This window comes from Heterodontus francisci, chromosome 9 (genome assembly GCF_036365525.1).
Source record: "Heterodontus francisci isolate sHetFra1 chromosome 9, sHetFra1.hap1, whole genome shotgun sequence".
NCBI lineage: Eukaryota > Metazoa > Chordata > Chondrichthyes > Heterodontiformes > Heterodontidae > Heterodontus > Heterodontus francisci.
Genome location: NC_090379.1, coordinates 100,303,570 through 100,321,799, shown reverse-complemented (window position 1 = coordinate 100,321,799; position 18,230 = coordinate 100,303,570). Strand labels below are relative to the sequence as shown.

The 18,230-nt window shown below is 41.5% G+C and overlaps 1 protein-coding gene across 6 annotated transcripts in view; it reads right to left on the bottom strand.

Moving 5' to 3' along the window:
• Positions 1–18,230, bottom strand: part of bub1bb (BUB1 mitotic checkpoint serine/threonine kinase Bb) — an 89,457-nt gene that overhangs the window by 54,070 nt on the left and 17,157 nt on the right. For all 6 annotated transcript variants that reach the window (XM_068039590.1, XM_068039588.1, XM_068039593.1 and 3 more), the window contains 7 exons: positions 17,639–17,835; positions 16,132–16,304; positions 14,340–14,539; positions 9,724–9,827; positions 8,161–8,381; positions 6,369–6,484; positions 4,625–4,731 (listed from right to left, as the gene is read on the bottom strand). In XM_068039590.1, coding sequence (XP_067895691.1) covers positions 4,625–4,731; positions 6,369–6,484; positions 8,161–8,381; positions 9,724–9,827; positions 14,340–14,539; positions 16,132–16,304; positions 17,639–17,835 — 1,118 coding nt within the window. The remainder of the gene's footprint in view (positions 1–4,624; positions 4,732–6,368; positions 6,485–8,160; positions 8,382–9,723; positions 9,828–14,339; positions 14,540–16,131; positions 16,305–17,638; positions 17,836–18,230) is intronic.

Below are 18,230 nucleotides of genomic sequence, written 5' to 3'. Positions count from 1 at the left end.
CAATGTTTCCAAGTTTCATACCATCCCCAAATTTTGAAATTGCGCCCTGTACACAAAGGTCTAGGGCATTAATATACATCAGGAACAGCAAGGGTCCCAACACTAACCCTTGGAGAACTCCGCTACAAACCTCTTTCAGCCCCAAAAAACATCCATTAACCACTACCCTCTGCTTCCTGTCAGTCAGTCAATTTTGTATCCATGCGCTACAACTTTGCTCAAGTCTATTGTGTGGCACTGTGTCAAATACCTTTTGGAAGTCCATGTACACCACATCAACATCATTGCCCTGATCAACCTTCTCCGTTAGCTCATTAACTAACCTGCTGGAGTTTTTTTTTAAAACACAATTTGCCCTTCACAAATCGTGCTGGCTTTCCCTAGTTAACCCACATTTGCCCAAGTGATTATTAATTTTGTCCTAAATTAATCAGTTTTAGAAGCTTCCCCACCATAGAGGTTAAACTGACCAGCCTGTAGTTGCTGGCCTTATCTTTACACCCTTTTTTGAACAAGGGTGTACCATTTGCAATTTTCCAGTCCTCTGGCACCACCCCTGAATCGAACAAAGACTGGAAAATTTTGACCAGTGCCTCTGCAATTTCCACTCTCACTTCACTCCGTAACCTTGGATGCATCACATCCAGTCCTGGTGCCTTATTAACTAAGTACAGCTAGCCTACCCAACACCTGCACCGTATCAATTTTAAACCCAAGTGTCTGAATTACTTCCTCTTTCACCACGACCTGCGCAACATCTTCTTCCTTGGTAAAGGCAGAAGATGCAAAGTATTCATTTAATACCTCAGCAATGCCCCCTGCCTTGTGTGTAAATCCCCTTTTTGATCCTTAATCTGCCCTAGTCTTCCTTTTGCCAATCTCTACTATTAATATGCCCATAGAAGACTTTTGGATTCTGTTTTATATTAGCTGCCAGTCTCCCTTCATACTCTTTGCTTTCTCATTTCCCCGCTGAACCTTATATATTCCGCCTCGTTCTCGGTTGTGTTATCCACCTGACATCTGTCATAAGCATGCTTTTTCTTCATCTTAATCTCTATCTTTCATCCAGGGAGCTCTGGATTTGTTTAACCCTACCTTTCCCAGTCATGGGAATATACCTCGACTGTGCCCGGACTCTCTTTAAAAGGCAGCCCATTGTTCAGTTTCTACACAAATGCCGGAAGTAATATCCTGCTGGAATGGAGTGGTAAATAAAAGTGGCAAGTGAGAATTTAGATTTAATTGAAGTCACAACACAGAATGGATGCAGAGGAGGAGGAGAAGAAATGTTTCAAATTGATAGAATAGGCCCAGGGTATAAGACTAACAGAAAGCAGAAGGAAGGAAAGATCTTTGCACGAAAACAAAAAAGTGGTAAGGAGAGATCTAATTTTGTGCACCTCATTTGGAAGTTTTCATAATGGAAACTGGGGAAAAACTATTTCTACTGGCTGGTGAATTAGCCACAAGAGGGCATAAATTTGTAGACCATTGGCAAAACAAAGATAAGCCAGGAGAATTGTTTTTGTTCATGTTGAGGATTAAGAGATGGAATGCACTACCAGGAAAATTGCTTTAAAAGGGAAGTAGAAATTTTAAAAAAGGAGATAGGAAAGGATAGGGGAAAAGGGGCTAAGGGGATAGCTTTTAGAAAGCCAGCACAAGACAAAGCAGTTTCCTTCCACGTTGCAGAGTTCTACAATTCTATAATTTGAGCAAGATTTATGTAATCATGAGACATGTGTTGTGCTGGCTTGATTATAGCTGGAGTCCAGGGCAGATCCCAAGTTGATCATACTATGCTATTGACTTCCAGGACAACCAGCTGAAGTGAAGGTGGTTTTGTAAGTAAATTAACAAAGTAATGCAAAGCCAACTTTATGAGTAGTCTGGAATGGGGCAGTCAAGTGAGGATGAGAAAAAAAAAAGAGAGCAAACTATTGACAATGGTTCTCAGAAACCCAAAACGAGCAGAGGTTCCACTTCAAAAATAAATCGATATTCAGCAGCAAGTTTGAGATGGTGTGGTCTCAGCGAATGTCTTAAGCCTGCTTGATTGAACGTTTAGCCAAGAGATGCAGGGGGAAATATAAGAACATTTTTACGCAGCAGATGGTAATGACCTGAAACTCTCTTCCCAAAAGGGTGATGGAAGCGGAGACCAATCACTTCAAAAAGAAATTGGATAACCACTTGAAGGAAATAGACTTGCAGGGCTAGAGGGATTGAATGGGGGAGTGGGACTGACTGAATAGCTCTGTGGAGAGCCGGCATGGACACGATGGACTGAATGGCCTCCTTCTATGCCGTAGATAAAATGATTGATTGGTATCCCATCCACCACTTAAAATATTCTCTCCCGCCACCACTGACACCATGGCTGTAGTGTGCATTATCTACAAAATGTACTGCAACTACTTACCAAGACTTCTCAACAGAACCTCCCAAATCTGTGACCCCCAGAACAAGAGCAGTAGGTGCATGGGAACACCAACTCCTGTAAATTCCCCTACAAGTCATACACCATTCTGACTTGGGATTATAATCATCACTCCATCATTGCTGGGTCAAAATTCTGGAACTCCCTACCAAACAGCACAGAGACTGCAGAAATTCAAGCTGGTTTACCACCACCTTCAAGGACAATTAGGGATGAGCAATAAATGTTGCCCTGGTCAATGACACTCAGATTCCATGAACAAATAAAATATTAATATTCAGCAGTGAGAGATAGCATGATCGCCACGTGGGTGAACATCTGGATTAATTAGTGACCAATGAGGAGTTGCAAAACCAGGAATATTGGTGCAGCAAACTTTAAAGGCATAAAACAAGTTGAGCAGATGATGGACTGGGACAATGATCATTACAATATTGAAAGTATTGATGGATTTTTTTTTAAAAAGCCTTATAATTACCCCAGGAAAAAGGATTGAAGATGACCATAACCTCAACCATTAAAGCTTTAAGGGAAGTAAGATATGTACAAAATATCAAATCATTGAGAAACAGTCAAAAAATAACTATAGAAGGATAAAATACAACTGTAAATAATGGAAAATGGGACAAGACAAAACAAATCAGGAACCACTGCAATGGATTAGAAATGAAGATGAGGAAAATAGACATCTTGCATTTCTTTTCCCCCCTCAATGTAGCAATCTTGTTTTTAACATGGTAGAATGTCTAGGCAAAAACCAGAAGCAACATATAGTAGATAGTCAAGGTTAAAATGGATAAGATGAATAGTGCTGAAGGATCTGATTCAATTTATCCTAGATTGCTTAAAGAAATAGAAGTGTAGATGGGAGATTGGTTGATATTTTCAATTGTTTAAATGTAGTCTGGTATTGGTTCTAGAGACTTTGAATATAGTTAACGTGGTATTGCCATTCAAATAGAGGCATCGAGATTAGAGGTTAGAGTGCTTAAATTCAGCTGTACAGAAGATATTGAGCCATTGTGAAGATGAGACACTAAGAATGAACAACTGGAGTTCTAAAATTAATAAAAGGATGGAATTTGAGGAAGTAAGATCAGGAAATATTGATTTTTTTTTAGAAAACTAGTGACATTCATTCTATGTGAAAATGTATTAAAAGCAATTGGTCGTGCTATTAAGAATTTGCATCAACTGAGCATGGTCGTCAATAGCAAGGGTTCAGGTTGGAGCTGGACTTCCTAAAGCCCTCAGATATCCATTATCTTGAAGGCATTAGTTGAACTGTTCAAATGCCAGATCATGCAGTAATAGAAAAGCTGTTCATAAGATTACAGGATCGCAAGCCCAATCTTAAGTTGTTGACTGGATTCAAATGGCAAATGCCATTAATGTGTAGAAGTGCACAAAGTTGCACATGGATCCAGGTAACACACCTGTTCCATACGTGCCCTATTTTGCAAACAGCCAGTGGAAAATTAGGCCATGTAAGCCTAGCCTCAAAATAATCGAATACCTCTCCTTAAAAAGTGAAGATGTCACTCAATATTGCTTAAAATCTGTTGGAGCAAACTAATTTGGAAGTAAAACATTTAAACAGCAAAAAGTTAGGTGAAACCAAAAAAAAAACCTAATCATAGAAGGCATTCAGCAAAAGAAAAAAAATTAGTGCTCAGAGGCATAAACAATAGCTCAAAATATGGGCAGTCAGGAAAAGGCTACCTAGAAATTATCTGTTTATTTATTTCTGCTTTTAATAAAGTTATTTTAAAAGAACCACAGATGCAGATTTAGCCTGTCCCTGCAAGGGCGGGGTGGGGGTGGGGCAGGGAAAAGAAAAATCAGGAGAGGGGCTCTGTGGTGGTCATTAAAAGGAGTCATGTGCATTGAGGTCACTTTTATTTAAAAAAAAGTGAAAATAAAGTTGAAGTAATGCTAGAAATAAACTTGATCAGAGATCAAAAGCCCATTTGGTAGCTGCCGCCAATGTATTTCAATGTTGCCCACATTATTAAACAATGAATTTTGTTTATTTCTCTTGAGCAAAGGCTTGAATTCACTGAAGCAGCAATTCTGGTTGAGCAGCTGAAAATGTCCACTCTGCTTCATATCATTGCTGGTTCCCAATTACATGCAGTGAAAAAAAAAAGCAAAGAGCTCTAAAGGCAACAATGTACTTACCCATCTCTACAAGGATCCTCAGCTTTCATTTCTGAAAAGTTCGACTCGGTGCCAAATTCCCTGGTGGTGATGCCTGAATATGGCATGGCGTTATCAACTGCCTCGTTCTGAAAGTTAGAATGAGGATTTGAACAGAAAATCAGACAAAAACACTTTTCACTATAAGGATGGACTAGGGTTATGCAGCCAGATATGCTACTAGGGATCTAGGTTTGAAGATCCTATTTGTACTTTAAAAAAAAAGTGAATGTACTTATTAAAACTAAGGCATTTACAGTTATCTTACACGCAGTTACACCACAAATATGAAAATCCACCTCTGATTCTATGCCGAAAAAGGTAGAAAATTAGACATTACAGTACAATGTCCAGTTTTCAGAAGTGGTTCGCATGCAGCAAAGTTAGAAGCTGCATCTCCATTGATAATAAACCAGAAAGTAAGTTCATTTATATGCATCAACTGTCCACATGTGTGTGTTTTGGGGCACTGTCCCAGGTATATGGACAAACTCAGTGAATATATATCACTACAATCGGTGGATGGGACTTTCCAATCTTGCCACATTCACTACCCATAGTATGGACGAGAGCTTTGGAAGACTAAAGGAGCAAGGACTGGAAAGTCTTAAAGCAGGATAATCATACCTCTGAACTGGTTTCTGGGAGGTGTGCAGCACATCTTAGAACTGGACCAGGCACACATTGCCATAAACTGTTGGGGTTGGGACTAATTATTTTGACTCTTCACTGTGCCAGTGTAAAAGGAGATCAGTTGGAAAATAGAATACAATAGAACGTTTGCATTTTTGAACCAACATACCACATAAAAGCAAAAAAAAAAAAATATTTAAACTGTTCAGGGAAGCACACCTCTGGGAAATTCACAAAAATCAGTGTGGGGGCAGGGCAGGGGCACATTTGGAAGAAATGCGTACAATTCTAATGTATGCTGGCCACAGCTCTAAGTGGAAGGATCCTATGCCAAATTAAGGCAAGAGACCACATTTTCAATTTTTGTTTTGGAAACAAAACTCAATAGAGAGACTACTTGCTGCTACTGGAAGAAAAAGTGAAGCAAAATAATTCCCAATAACATTGAATGAGTCTCTCCCTTGATAGATAAAAATAGGGCGCATGCTCAATGTACATTCTGATTACTAGGAAATGCAATTGATAAAGGGTCAAAAAAGGTTCTGGGGAACAGAATTCCAGACATGTCCCCTCCGCCTAAGAGAATGGAATCTAGTGACTTCAACACTTGTATTCCACTTCAGGTTTTCATGCATTATGTTGTTTAAAGTTACAAGCCTGTACCCACTTTATTTCTCAGTACAATTAATTGTTGCCACGTCACAGGTTTCTATTCAGGGTCATTTGAGCAGTCAGATTTTTAAGCTGTTGCCTTACTTTTCTAGAACATCTATGCATTGCCCATTTGAGAGGGATTGCTATTACAGAATTGCTGCCACATCATAGCCAATGCACTGCAAGAAAATTATAAAGTGCTGAAACCTCTCTTGATAAAAAGGTGCCATAAGAATACAAATATCATAATCCAAAGACGTAATGTTTTCTGCCAGTCCATTTATTACATCAATAGGAATAGGAGAGAACTGGATTGGTCAAGGTCATTTTTTTTTAATAAATTGAACGTACTGACCAAATCACATTAATTTTGTAAGTTGTCCACAGTAGGAATCTCAAAATCAGGAAGTCTTACTACATGTATACTCAGTCAACAAACCTGTTGTGAGAGTTGACTATGTTCTTCCTGCTTCATAATTCTCATTTCTACCATGTGGATTAATTGCTCCATCTCCTCCTTTTCCTGCTTTAACTTCACCAACTTCTGTTCCTGTTCTGTATAAACATACAAGTTAGTCACTGCTTCTCTTGCCAGCTGTAAGACTTTGCAGCAATTCTAGGCTATAACAGCATACAGAACAGCACTAAATGTTTTTGGAAAAAAGTGACCAGGCTAGAACAAGATCATGTCATTGCTGAGACAATACAATTCATCTACTACCTGGAGTCTAAATTCAAAAAAAAAAAAAATGGGGTAGAATCTGCCCACTTCCTGTTGCGTGCAAAGCCTCAATACAAAATTACCACGATGCGGTCTTACTCAGATGCTGCATTACAGCTGACGTGGGAAATCAGTAGTCACATTGGTAACTTTGGTTTTGGGGGGTGGGAGGGGGTGGTGGTGGTTGAGTGGGACAGAGGCATGCAGAGAAGCATTCCTTGTGTTTGATGTACACAATTGCAAGGAGTTATAGTTTTGCATTGTTCAAGCAAGTTTCACCTAGAAAAAAAAAACCTTAAAGTGTAGATTATCATGCCAGTTGTTACTAAATAGAAAACATTTCATTTCCCAACTTGGGTGATTGAAATGATTATTAAAAGCACAATGATATTCTGTGCCAAAGCACTGCCTGCCCAAGAGAAGTCATTTATCAACATTAGTGTAGAATAAAGTTCACTCAATGTATGCAAGATTGCATACAGTATGTCTGCAGTCTAGGGTGGCGTGGCTGTGTGTTGTGCATTGGGGATTTGGGGGCAGCCCTCCATGGGGCACAGGGTGCCCAATCAGGAGGACCCCCTCCCAGCCTGCAAGGCAGCCATCTGGTTTTACCAGGCAGAGTTCTTGAGGCTTTTGTCGCCTGGCCACTGAGGGTAAAATACCTGCAGCAGTGGGAGGAGGCACTCAAGTGCCTGTTAATTGACCACTTAAGGGCCTTAATTGGCCTGGATGGGCAGTGTAAAATTGCAGCAGGAGGCAGGAAGGGGTTAGGAGTGGTCCCCCCTGCCTCACACTCAATTTTATGCACCCCACCCCCCCACTCCAGCCTGTTCATTTGGGGCCGTAAAATTCTGGTCAATATCTTTGACAACTTGATGAAGTACCCCATTGAAAACATGGTTCCCTGCTCTATATGACAGAGTACTGATTCTACTCAGTGGCATCATCTAACTAAGATGAGTAAGGAAGATGATCTTCCTTCTAAAGAAAATAATGATCGCATTCAGAGTATTTATGGATCCACAACTTTGCAGTAAGTTAATACTTGCCTAGATCAACATCCATGCATTTAACAACCAAAGTTGTTTTCATTTACCTTCTGGCATCAACCATGACATAGTTGCAGCACTCTTGCCAAAGTTTACAGGTAGCGGGTTCAAGCCCCACTCCAGCATTAAACAGAAAATATAGACCAATACTTTCAGTATAGTACAGAAGGAGTGCCACACTGACAGAGATGCCACATTTTAGATCGGACATTAAACACCTGCCCTCTCAGGAAGAGCTCTTGGCACTAGTTCTCACTATTATCCCTCAATCAACCTTATATCTCACTGCTGTTGTGGGACATTGCTGTGCACAAATGGCTGCAGTGTTTTCCTATATAAAACAGCGACTACACTTCAAAAAAGTACTTGGTCACGCCAAGGTCATGAAAGCTACTATATTAATGCAAGTCCTTTCTTTCAAGTGTTCAAATTGACAATTAAGACTGTACAGACATCTATACCTTTGATGCTAGCTTTATATTTCTTTTTGAATTCTTCTGCTCGGAGTTCTTCAAAAGAGAACTCGCGTAGTCCAGCGTAGATCTGGTCTTTTGAATACATGGACACTTCCTTCTTTTCATTGCAATTTTGTACTTGCACCCTGACCAACGGATTCAATTCTTTGCTGGGCTTCCGAGCACTCAAAACTGGGGTGAACAAGGGTTCAATCTTACGAGGTGTCCTGCAACAGATCAATGCAAATATTATCCCTAGATTTGCAAGTCATGTTCTGGTTTACACACTTGGTATATAATGAAACAAGCCCATATTTCTGTATCCCAGAAGTAGCACATGAATCCCATATCATCTGAGATTCCAACTACTTCACTAGTTTAGATTCAACTTGTTACATTGTATTTTGTGTCCAAGAGGGACTTGCTACATTATCATGGTGAAGCTAAAAATCTAAAAGGACTCACTAAAATGAGAGAAGGATTATAACCAAATTGTTAATTTCTGGCATAGCACAATTGAGCACATTTGCTGTTTGATACATTGATTTCTTGCACTTGACCAATCAGCTCATAAAGCTTATAGTTTGATAAATTAAAGGTTACAACCCTCATCCTCAACTGGAAGGAATAAACTCACTGCCTTGTATAGTGCTACGCTATACAAATCAGAATATCTATGGTTTGAATCTTATAACATTGCTGACTTGGGCAATTTCACATGAATCAGCTGATGGGTTGTGCTACAATTTATCGCAGTACCCCTAGGCTAGAGATGAATGAACAGGTCAACCAGAGTTCCCAGTTCTGACTCCTTTCCAGTGATCAGCTGGAAAGTGCCTCTGGTGAGGAAAAAAAAACAAGTAGCGCTCTCAGCAATCATAAAGCCTTGCCAAGGATCAGAGATGGAAAAAGGGCACCTGGGCAGAGCATCAGAAAAACAATGCAGAACTGACTCTAAAGAAACTCTTCCCAGGCAAGAAAATGTTAAAACCCAGTCACTTGAAAAGTGCAAGATGATGACTGGTTAAGATTAGACCCATTAGCCAACAACCTAGCACTCCACTTAAGAGATGATCAGTACAGTTTAGAATTAAACAAATTCTGTGCAAATGAAAATTTAACCTAACCTTCTGCCCTGCCCATACTCGTGAAATAACAAGATGAAAAGCAATGAGATTGGAAAAATGTTGTAGAGGGCTTTTAAATTTCTGTTTTGGTATCCAAGATCAATTGGAAATTTGTTTTTAAAAAGAAAACATAGGTTGAGCCTTCTCCCATCTTAAAAATTGAAGTAACTCAAGTGGAAAGAGCAAATCAATTCAGGAAATGGGGCACTTTGCAATTTCAGGCATCCCCCTCCTGCTCCCCTTGCCAATTCAAGACAGGGTGCTCCCAGATCAGGAACTGTATAGCCAGCTGCAGTGTCTAATCACTTCACTCTGCTTCCAAAAAAAAGTATCCCTCTCCCTACACCACCAGTGGGAGGTTTCTTTTTCAAGCCATACTTGGGAGATGGTTAACACACACCCAATATCAATCTTAAATAACATTCACTAGTTTAAAACATACATAGTCTCATTAGCAGATTCTTCCTCATAAAGCTTGAAGTCAGGCTTGTTGGCTGATAAGCCTGTAGAAAAGGGAACTGCATGCATGTTGGAACGGCGAGGTATCTGATGGAAGGAACAAAACTTGATAAACTGAATGGTATTTCAATTAACTGAATATCAATGCATAAGATGGTTTGAGTGACAGATGCTTTATAAAAAAAAAAATCAAATGGCATTGTTGACAAATGGTTAGGTCTAGGACATCAGATTACAGGAGAACAATATACCCACAAGAGAAAGCTCACCAAACCCCTGATGGGAAGACAAATAGGATTATCGCCACACATATCAATCGCCCCAATGTTACTTGCCAAACAGGAAGATCATACATCAGCCATGATGCATCCTAGCTTCAAAAGGTAAATAAATGAAATATCTCTTATTCTGAAGAGTGTAAACAAATATTTTACTGGTCATATTTAAAGCATCCAAGATGACAACAAAAATGTAGAAAACATCTATTGTCAAAAACAAGTTAGATAGTTACATGATTTCCCATTTTGAATGTTATTCTTTGAGTCCTAGAGGAAAATCTCCAACACCATAAATTATTGCTTAAATTTAAAAAAAGTAAATTTAAGTACTGAAGTAGATCAACAAAAGCCTCATCTGGGCAGTTTATATTAGGCTCTTAGTTTCTACATTCAAGAAATATATATAACTATATATAAATAAAAAAACTAAAGTAAGAGTCAGGTGTGGCACAGTTGGTAGCACTCTTGCCAGTCAGAAGGTTGTGGATTCAAGTCCCAGCAGAGACTTCAGTACAAAAAAAATAATCTAGACTAATATTCCAGTGCATTACTGAGGGAGTACTACACTCAAAAGGTGTCATCTTTCCGATGAGACGTTAAGCCCTGCCAGCTGAGGTGGACGCAGAAGTTCCCATGCACTATTTTTTTTTTGAAGAGGAGCTCTCCTTGGTGTGCTGGCCAATGTTTATCCTTCACTCAACATTAAAATACAAAAATGTTGTCATCATATTGCTGTTCATGGTACCTTGCTGTGTGTAAATTAGCTGTGGAGTTTCCTACAGACAAGTAACTACACTTCAAAAATCACTTGATTGACTGTAAAGTGCTTTGTTTTGTCCTGAGGTCATGAAAGGTACTTCTTTTTAGTATTTTGCAAAATGATTCAGATCACCTGTGCAAATGGACAGATGTCCAAAGTCATAGCCAGTCGAGTCAAGTCTGCTCTGGAGTTGGTGATTCACCCCGATCAGACCTGTACTGTACCCGGCAGGAAGATCTCTGATAGTCTCGCGCTACTCAGGGATACGATCGCCTACGTACGGGACAGGAGGGTGGACACCTGCCTCATCAGCCTGGACCAGGAGAAGGCTTTTGACAGGATATCGCACACCTATATGATGGACGTACTTTCCAAAATGGGGTTTGGGGAGGGAATCTGCAATTGGATCCAACTGCTCTACACAAACATCAGTAGCGCAGTGTCAATCAACGGGTGGGAATCTGAAAGTTTCCCGATCAAATCTGGAGTCAGACAGGGCTGTCCTCTGTCTTGTTTGTTTGCTGTATTGAACCCTTTGCTGAGTCTATTAGGAAGGATGCGAGCATAAGAGGGGTGACAACCCCAGGCAGTGGAGGCACTCAGGTCAAAACCTCCCTGTACATGGATGACGTCGCCGTCTTCTGCTCGGATCCGCTGTCCGTGCGCAGACTGATGAGCATCTGCGACCAGTTCGAACTGGCCTCGGGAGCCAAAGTTAACCACGGCAAGAGCGAGGCCATGTTCTTTGGGAACTGGGCTGACCGATCCTTTGTCCCCTTCACCGTCAGGTCAGATTACCTGAAGGTGCTGGGGATATGGTTCGGAAGTGCCGGGGCGTGCACCAAAACATGGGAGGAGCGAGTAGCCAAGGTACGACAAAAGTTGGGCATGTGGGGGCAGCGATCTCTCTCCATTGTGGGTAAGAACCTGGTCATCAGGTGCGAGGCGCTCACGTTGTTGCTCTACGTGGCGCAGGTCTGGCCCATACCCCACTCCTGCGCCGTGGCAGTCACCAGAGCCATTTTCCACTTCGTCTGGGGATCTAAAATGGACCGGGTCCGGAGGGACACGATGTTCAAATCTCTGGACATGGGCGGGAAAAATGTACCCAACGTGGCCCTCATCCTGATGACCACCTTAGTGAGCGGCTGCATCAAGCTATGTGTAGATCCCCAGTACGCAAACTCCAAGTGTCACTACGTGCTGAGGTTCTATCTGTCCCCAGTGTTGCGAAGGATGGGCCTGGTCACATTGCCGCGGAACGCACCATGCAGTTGGGCGGCGCCGTACCACCTATCCTTCGTGGAGCAGTTTCTGCGGAAAAACACCTTTGACCACCGGTCCATCAGGCAGTGGTCTGCACGAAATGTCCTCAAGGCCCTACGGGAAAAGGAAACGGTGGATCCTGTCGGATGGTTCCCCGAGCAGACCGTCAAAGTCATTTGGCGGAATGCCTCATCACCAGAACTTTCAAACAAGCACCAAGACGTAGCTTGGCTGGTGGTGAGAAGGGCCCTCCCAGTCAGATCCTTCATGCACACCCGAAGTCTCGCCCCCTCCGCACAGTGCCCCCGCGTTGGCTGTGGTGGGGAAGAGACGGTCGCCCACCTCCTCCTGGAATGTGCCTTTGCAAAGCAGGTGTGGAAAGAGATGCAGTGGTTTTTGTCAAGGTTCATCCCAAGCAGCTCTGTAACACAGGAGTCTGTGCTCTACGGGCTGTTCCCAGGGACGCACACCGAGACAAACATCAACTGCTGCTGGAGGACTATCAATTCGGTGAAAGACGCCCTTTGGTCTGCCCGAAACTTGCTGGTCTTCCAGCGCAAAGAGTTGTCCACCACCGAATGTTGCAGACTGGCACATTCCAAGGTCCAGGACTACGTGCTGAGGGACGCACTAAAGCTTGGGGCAGCCGCAGCAAAGGCTCAATGGGGAAAGACCACAGTGTAAGGTTCCCCCACCAAGCTGGACTGAGGGGCTGGATCCATGGGAAACCCCTCGAACTGTATCGTTAGTATTCTCAATTGCTGTAAATGTAAAACTGTAATTGACATGACAATTGTGAAACGGAAGGGTTGGGAAGAAACTCATGACAGTATTGAAGGAAACTGATCTCCCTTGCAATGTTTGTATTTTTTGGTGCTGTTTGGAAACTGTTTGGCAATGTAATTTTTACAGATGTTTATGAATAAAGTATATTTTGGATATAAAAAAAAGATAAGTGGTAAATAAAATTTAACACTGAAAAATTCAGTAATGAATGTTGAATGGGGTGGGGGTGGGGGAAGAGGGAAAGAGAAGGGGGAGGGGAAGAGCGAGGTGAAGGAAGAAAGCGTATATGATGAAGGGGAGTACAATTAACACCAGGAAACTTTGAAAGGGACAGACCTGGGAATGACAGTCGGTTCATTGCATTGAAATCAATGCAGAGGAAAGGAAATTCAAAAGCAAAATATAAATGAACTAGAACATTGAAACAAATCTTCAGAGGTCAATTAAGTAAACAAATTGGTGTAAATAAATTTGAAACAAATCTTTAAAAAAAAAAAATCTCACAAGGCAATAAATGTTTGCAATGACCTCAGGCAAGGTAGTGGAATCAATTTAGGAGAAACAAAGAGGAGTTAGATGCCAGGCATTGCAAGCTGAAATACTGGAAGGGATTTTCCATTCTTTGACAATAACTAATTGTCACTCCTACGGAAAAGAGTGAGGGGTAAAATTCACCTCCTTTCAAGAGATGCATTTCATGTTAAAAAGCTGACAAATATCCCAAGAGAACAATATAAAAACTTAAAAATAATTATGCACAAGCACCACTTTCACATGCTCAGTGGTTTTAATAAAATGTTAATCATTAACTACAATTTCCTTAAGGAAACTCACTGCTTTGCTAGGGAGGTGGAGGAGAGCCTCATCCCATCTGTAATTGGTTTTCATTTTACTCCTGGCTATATTGATACAACCTATTTGTTTTGTTGACATTTGGAGACCTACTCCAGAGATGGTTCATATATAAAATCATATTTATTGACTCAGATTTGCTTCCAGTTTCACCAATTAAGCCAACTGCAGATTGGCAAGAAATAAGCAAGAAAGGCTCATTTATACAGTGTCTTATAACCTCAACATGTTCCAATGAAATATTTTAAGAAGTCCAGCAGGTTATGTAGACAAACACAGCAACCAATTTGCATGCTTTGAGGTTCCATAATTAGCAATGAGATAAATGACGAATTAGTTTTGATGGGGTTGGTTGAGAGAGAAACGATGTTGGGGATTGAGCAAACTCCCACCTATTCTTCTATAAAGTGTCCTGGTTGTTTTTTTCCCCCTGCACAGTGCAACATTGATCTGAACAGGCTTTTGCTTTAACACTTCATCCAAAAGACAATGCAGCACTTCCTCAGTATTGCAGTGAAGTGTTAACTGACATATTGCACTCAGGTTCTGGAGTGGGATTTCAACTCAACCTTCTGACTAGGATGCCAGAATGCCAACACTCAGCCAAGCTAACACTATGAAGAGGGTACCAGTTCAAAAACTCCCCACTCCACTGACCCGTATCCCAGATGCATTCCAGGGTCCAGGCACAATTTCATTTTCTTTAGCAGAAGTTGAAGGAAGTGTGGACCACTGCTTTTCTCTCGATCTCTGTTGGTCTGCAGGTTGATCGTGCAATCGATTTTCATTGAATACTTCAAAAGTGCCACACTGTTCTTGAGTGGGAGCCACCTGCTGGCCAAGCCCTTGGCTTTGTGCTAAAATCAAAAAAAAGTTAGTTCATCCATGCAAGGCACCAGAACAAACTGCCTTCCATAAATCAACTCATCTTCTCTGATTCCATTTAATCACTAGGCTTACATGCAACAGGAAATAGTTTCTCCAGTACGCAAATGAAATCCAGCAGGTCAGGAAGGAGAGACAGTTAGAGACAGAGAGCAAAGCCTTTATATGAAAAAAAAAATCACCGATTAGATGTCATGCAGACCCCCCCACCTGCCAAGAATGAGGAACATTAACTTCAAATTGTTGCTGGGAAGATAAAGCCTATTACAAGGGCTTGCCAAGCCCCTGGCTGGAAGGACATTTTTGCATATTAACAGACACTGACTGGAACAAAAGGACCATTCCCTGACCCACCCAACACACAAAGCCAGAAGTGGTTATACCAGTCAGGTGAATAGCCTGCTGGCCAACTTGGGGAGTTTTAAATTGTAGAGACAGTGTTTGAACTGGCAGAAAGTTCAGTGCTCCTGAATTGAAATGACCTCCCCTGCCCTCCTGTCTGCTCCCATCTCTTTCTCACAGAACTGAAAGATGAACCCCAAGAGAGCAAAGTCTCCTACAGTGAACAGGATCTAAGAATACTGGGCTTCAACGAAAAGCAAGATCGACCTACAAAAAAAAAGGACTCTACAGTAAGCTCGAAGAACTGTAACAAATTCTTCAGATATTGGGGCAGCACAGTGGTTAGCACTGCAGCCTCACAGCTCCAGCGACCCAGGTTCAATTCTGGGTACTGCCTGTGTGGAGTTTGCAAGTTCTCCCTGTGTCTGCGTGGGTTTGCTCCGGTTTCCTCCCACCGCCAAAGACTTGCAGGTTGATAGGTAAATTGGCCATTATAAAATTGTCCCTAGTATAGGTAGGTGGTAGGGAAATATAGGGATGGGTGGGGATGTGGTAGGAATTATGGAATTAGTGTAGGATTAGTATAAAATGGGTGGTTGATGGTCGGCACAGACTCTGTGGGCCGAAGGGCCTGTTTCAGTGCTGTATCTCTAAACTAAACTAAATTGTCTCAAACCTTTCCACTTTATTTTTCTTCTCTTTCTGTCACTATCTGCACGCGTGTATCGCATATGCATGCTAGCATGGGGCGCCGTGTAACCATAGGCGTCAACCAAATTAGAGTTTAATAAAATTTAACCTTCTTTAAACCCAAGAAAGCCTGTTTGTGCTAGCTTCTTTGCCTTATAATTGGAAAGCAGTGAACAAGGATTCATCAAGGGGGAAGCTCAAAACACTGTTTAAAATTAAACCCTGTTACAGCAAGACCAGGTGAAGACCGAGAGGGACCTGTAGACAACTTTCTCACCTGGTTGTAAAATAGGGTCTCACATTCTGGGTACTACACTTTAGGAAGGATGTTAAGGTGCAGAATGGTACCAGGAATGACAAACCAATTATGTGGAAATGAGAGAAACTGAGATTATTCAACTTTGATCCCTGCCCCTCTTTTCTTCAGTGAAGATAGGAGGAGAGATGGAGTAATGACAAGAAATTTACAAAAGTAGTGATGTCAAGTTCAAATAATTATATTATGCAGTTCTATTCAGCAGGAAAGTCTTACATCTTACTGAACAGCCAACCCGGTTGACTGGAGCCATAGTTCTCTTTTGTCCACGGCATTTCAGATCTCCAAGAAGAGTTCTTTGCGGTTGAACTGGCTCAGGAACCAAGTTGTCATTTGTTCCTTCAGCTATGGAGTCCACAACCTGCTTAAATACTCGGGATTGAAAGTGCCTGAGGAAAAACAAACAAAAAAGATAAAAGCACCAAAAACAGCAAATGGCCTTTGATGAACACACTAGCAAAGTGTCCCTGTCAGTGCAGTCATGGGGATTGTTAAATATACACGAGCTGATACAGATTGTCCATGAGCAACACCACAGTGTAATATAGAAACAAGATTAGCTAAACATAACCTAAAGCCATTGCTTGGGAAAGTGGTCTGAACTAGCATAGCTTGGTTAATTAAAGGCTATTTACAGTTTCCCAGATTGACAGTTGCTTGGGAGAGACTTGATTACTTAAAGGCTAGAAAAGCAACAGGAAGTGCTTATACTGTATAGTTTAAAGCATGTGATGTTGCTGATCAAATCCCAAGCGCATAGCTACTTAAACATTAGTAACTTGCTCTTTAGGGAAAGATATCAACCTTGGGTTGGATCTTGCAGGGCTCCAGGCTGAAAAGGCAGGACACATGGTTTGTCTCTTTACTTGTCCCATTACCACTGCCTGCAGCCTTGCAACATCAACCCTTTTGTCATTTAATCTCCAGCCTTCCACCCATCACAGAAATTCTCTTCTTTCTTCCGAACCGCCTCCCCCATTCCTTGCTTAAAACCTTCTCCAACTTTTCAGTTTTGATGAAACGCTGTTTCTCTCTCCATAGATGTTACCAGACCTGCTGAGCATTGCCTGTTTTTATATAGAAAAATAGGGAGATGTAAATTATTAAAGTGTTGTTTTGCTTGAAGACAGACTGTACTTCTGAAGTGTAGTCACTTGTAATGTAGGAAGTGCAGTAGCCAATCTGCACAAGCAAGGTTCCACAAAACAGCAATGAAAAATTAACATTATCTGTTTCAATGATGTTGGGTGAGGAACAAATATTAGGTCAAGACACTGGAGAGAACCCCTGCTCATCTTTGAATAGTGCCATGAAACTTGTACAACCACCCATGTCGGAACACAAAGTCTGGGTATAATTTCTCATCCAAAAGAAAATACCTCTAATAGTGCAGCACTCCCTCAGTAAGACTGCAGTGAAAGCCTAGATTTTGTGCTCAAGTCTCCAGAGCGGCACTGGAACCCACAATCTTCAGACTCAGTCAAGAGTGTTACCCAGTGAGCCACAACTAACACTCAAGCATACAAAAGGAGTTGGAAAGAGAGTCATCCATTGTCCACTTCTCCCCACCGTGCAAAATAAACAGTTCTACAGTTTCCAGATACCACATTTAATGCCTGAACTTCAAAAACAGACAACTTTGTTTACTCTATTTTTGACTATCGTTTGCTGGCCGAAATAATTAGTATGGAGTCCTGTTAGACACAACACAGCAAGCAGTTACCTCAGATGGTGCTGCAGTTTTTCAAGCGGTTCAGCCTTGAGCAAAATCCCTTCTTGCAAGGTGGCTTCTGCCTTTTTGTTGTTCCCTAGGAGCTCATACCGTTCAGCCCAGGCAATGTAGAGAGCAGCATGTGATACACCAATTCCTTTGCTCTTTAAGAAGTCAAAGATTTCTAGTGGGTCAACACAGTAGTCAACCTGGAAGGGATTAACATATTTGTAAGGAGTAGGAAATTAGTTTTAGAATGGAAGGTCAACCCTTACGCAGGGAATTAATGACTAAACCAACTGTTTGGATAGGCAATGCAGTGCTTCTTGTCACTCGTGTTGGATTGCACCAAATCATTGCTTCAACCAACTAAACTGCAGTAAAAAAAAAGATCAGGATTGCACATGATTCTTATTTATGATCGCTCATTCTCCCCATTACAACATTTCGTGTGGTATTTGACTACCTGTCCAGTTTTTTATTTTTGAAAAGAGTTTTAACTGGAGGGGTTCATTTATTATGAATGCTTTGCTGAGGGCATAACCAAATTTAGGAAAGGCACCACAATTGGTTTTAGAGCACATTAGTGCTAGGGTTCCCACTC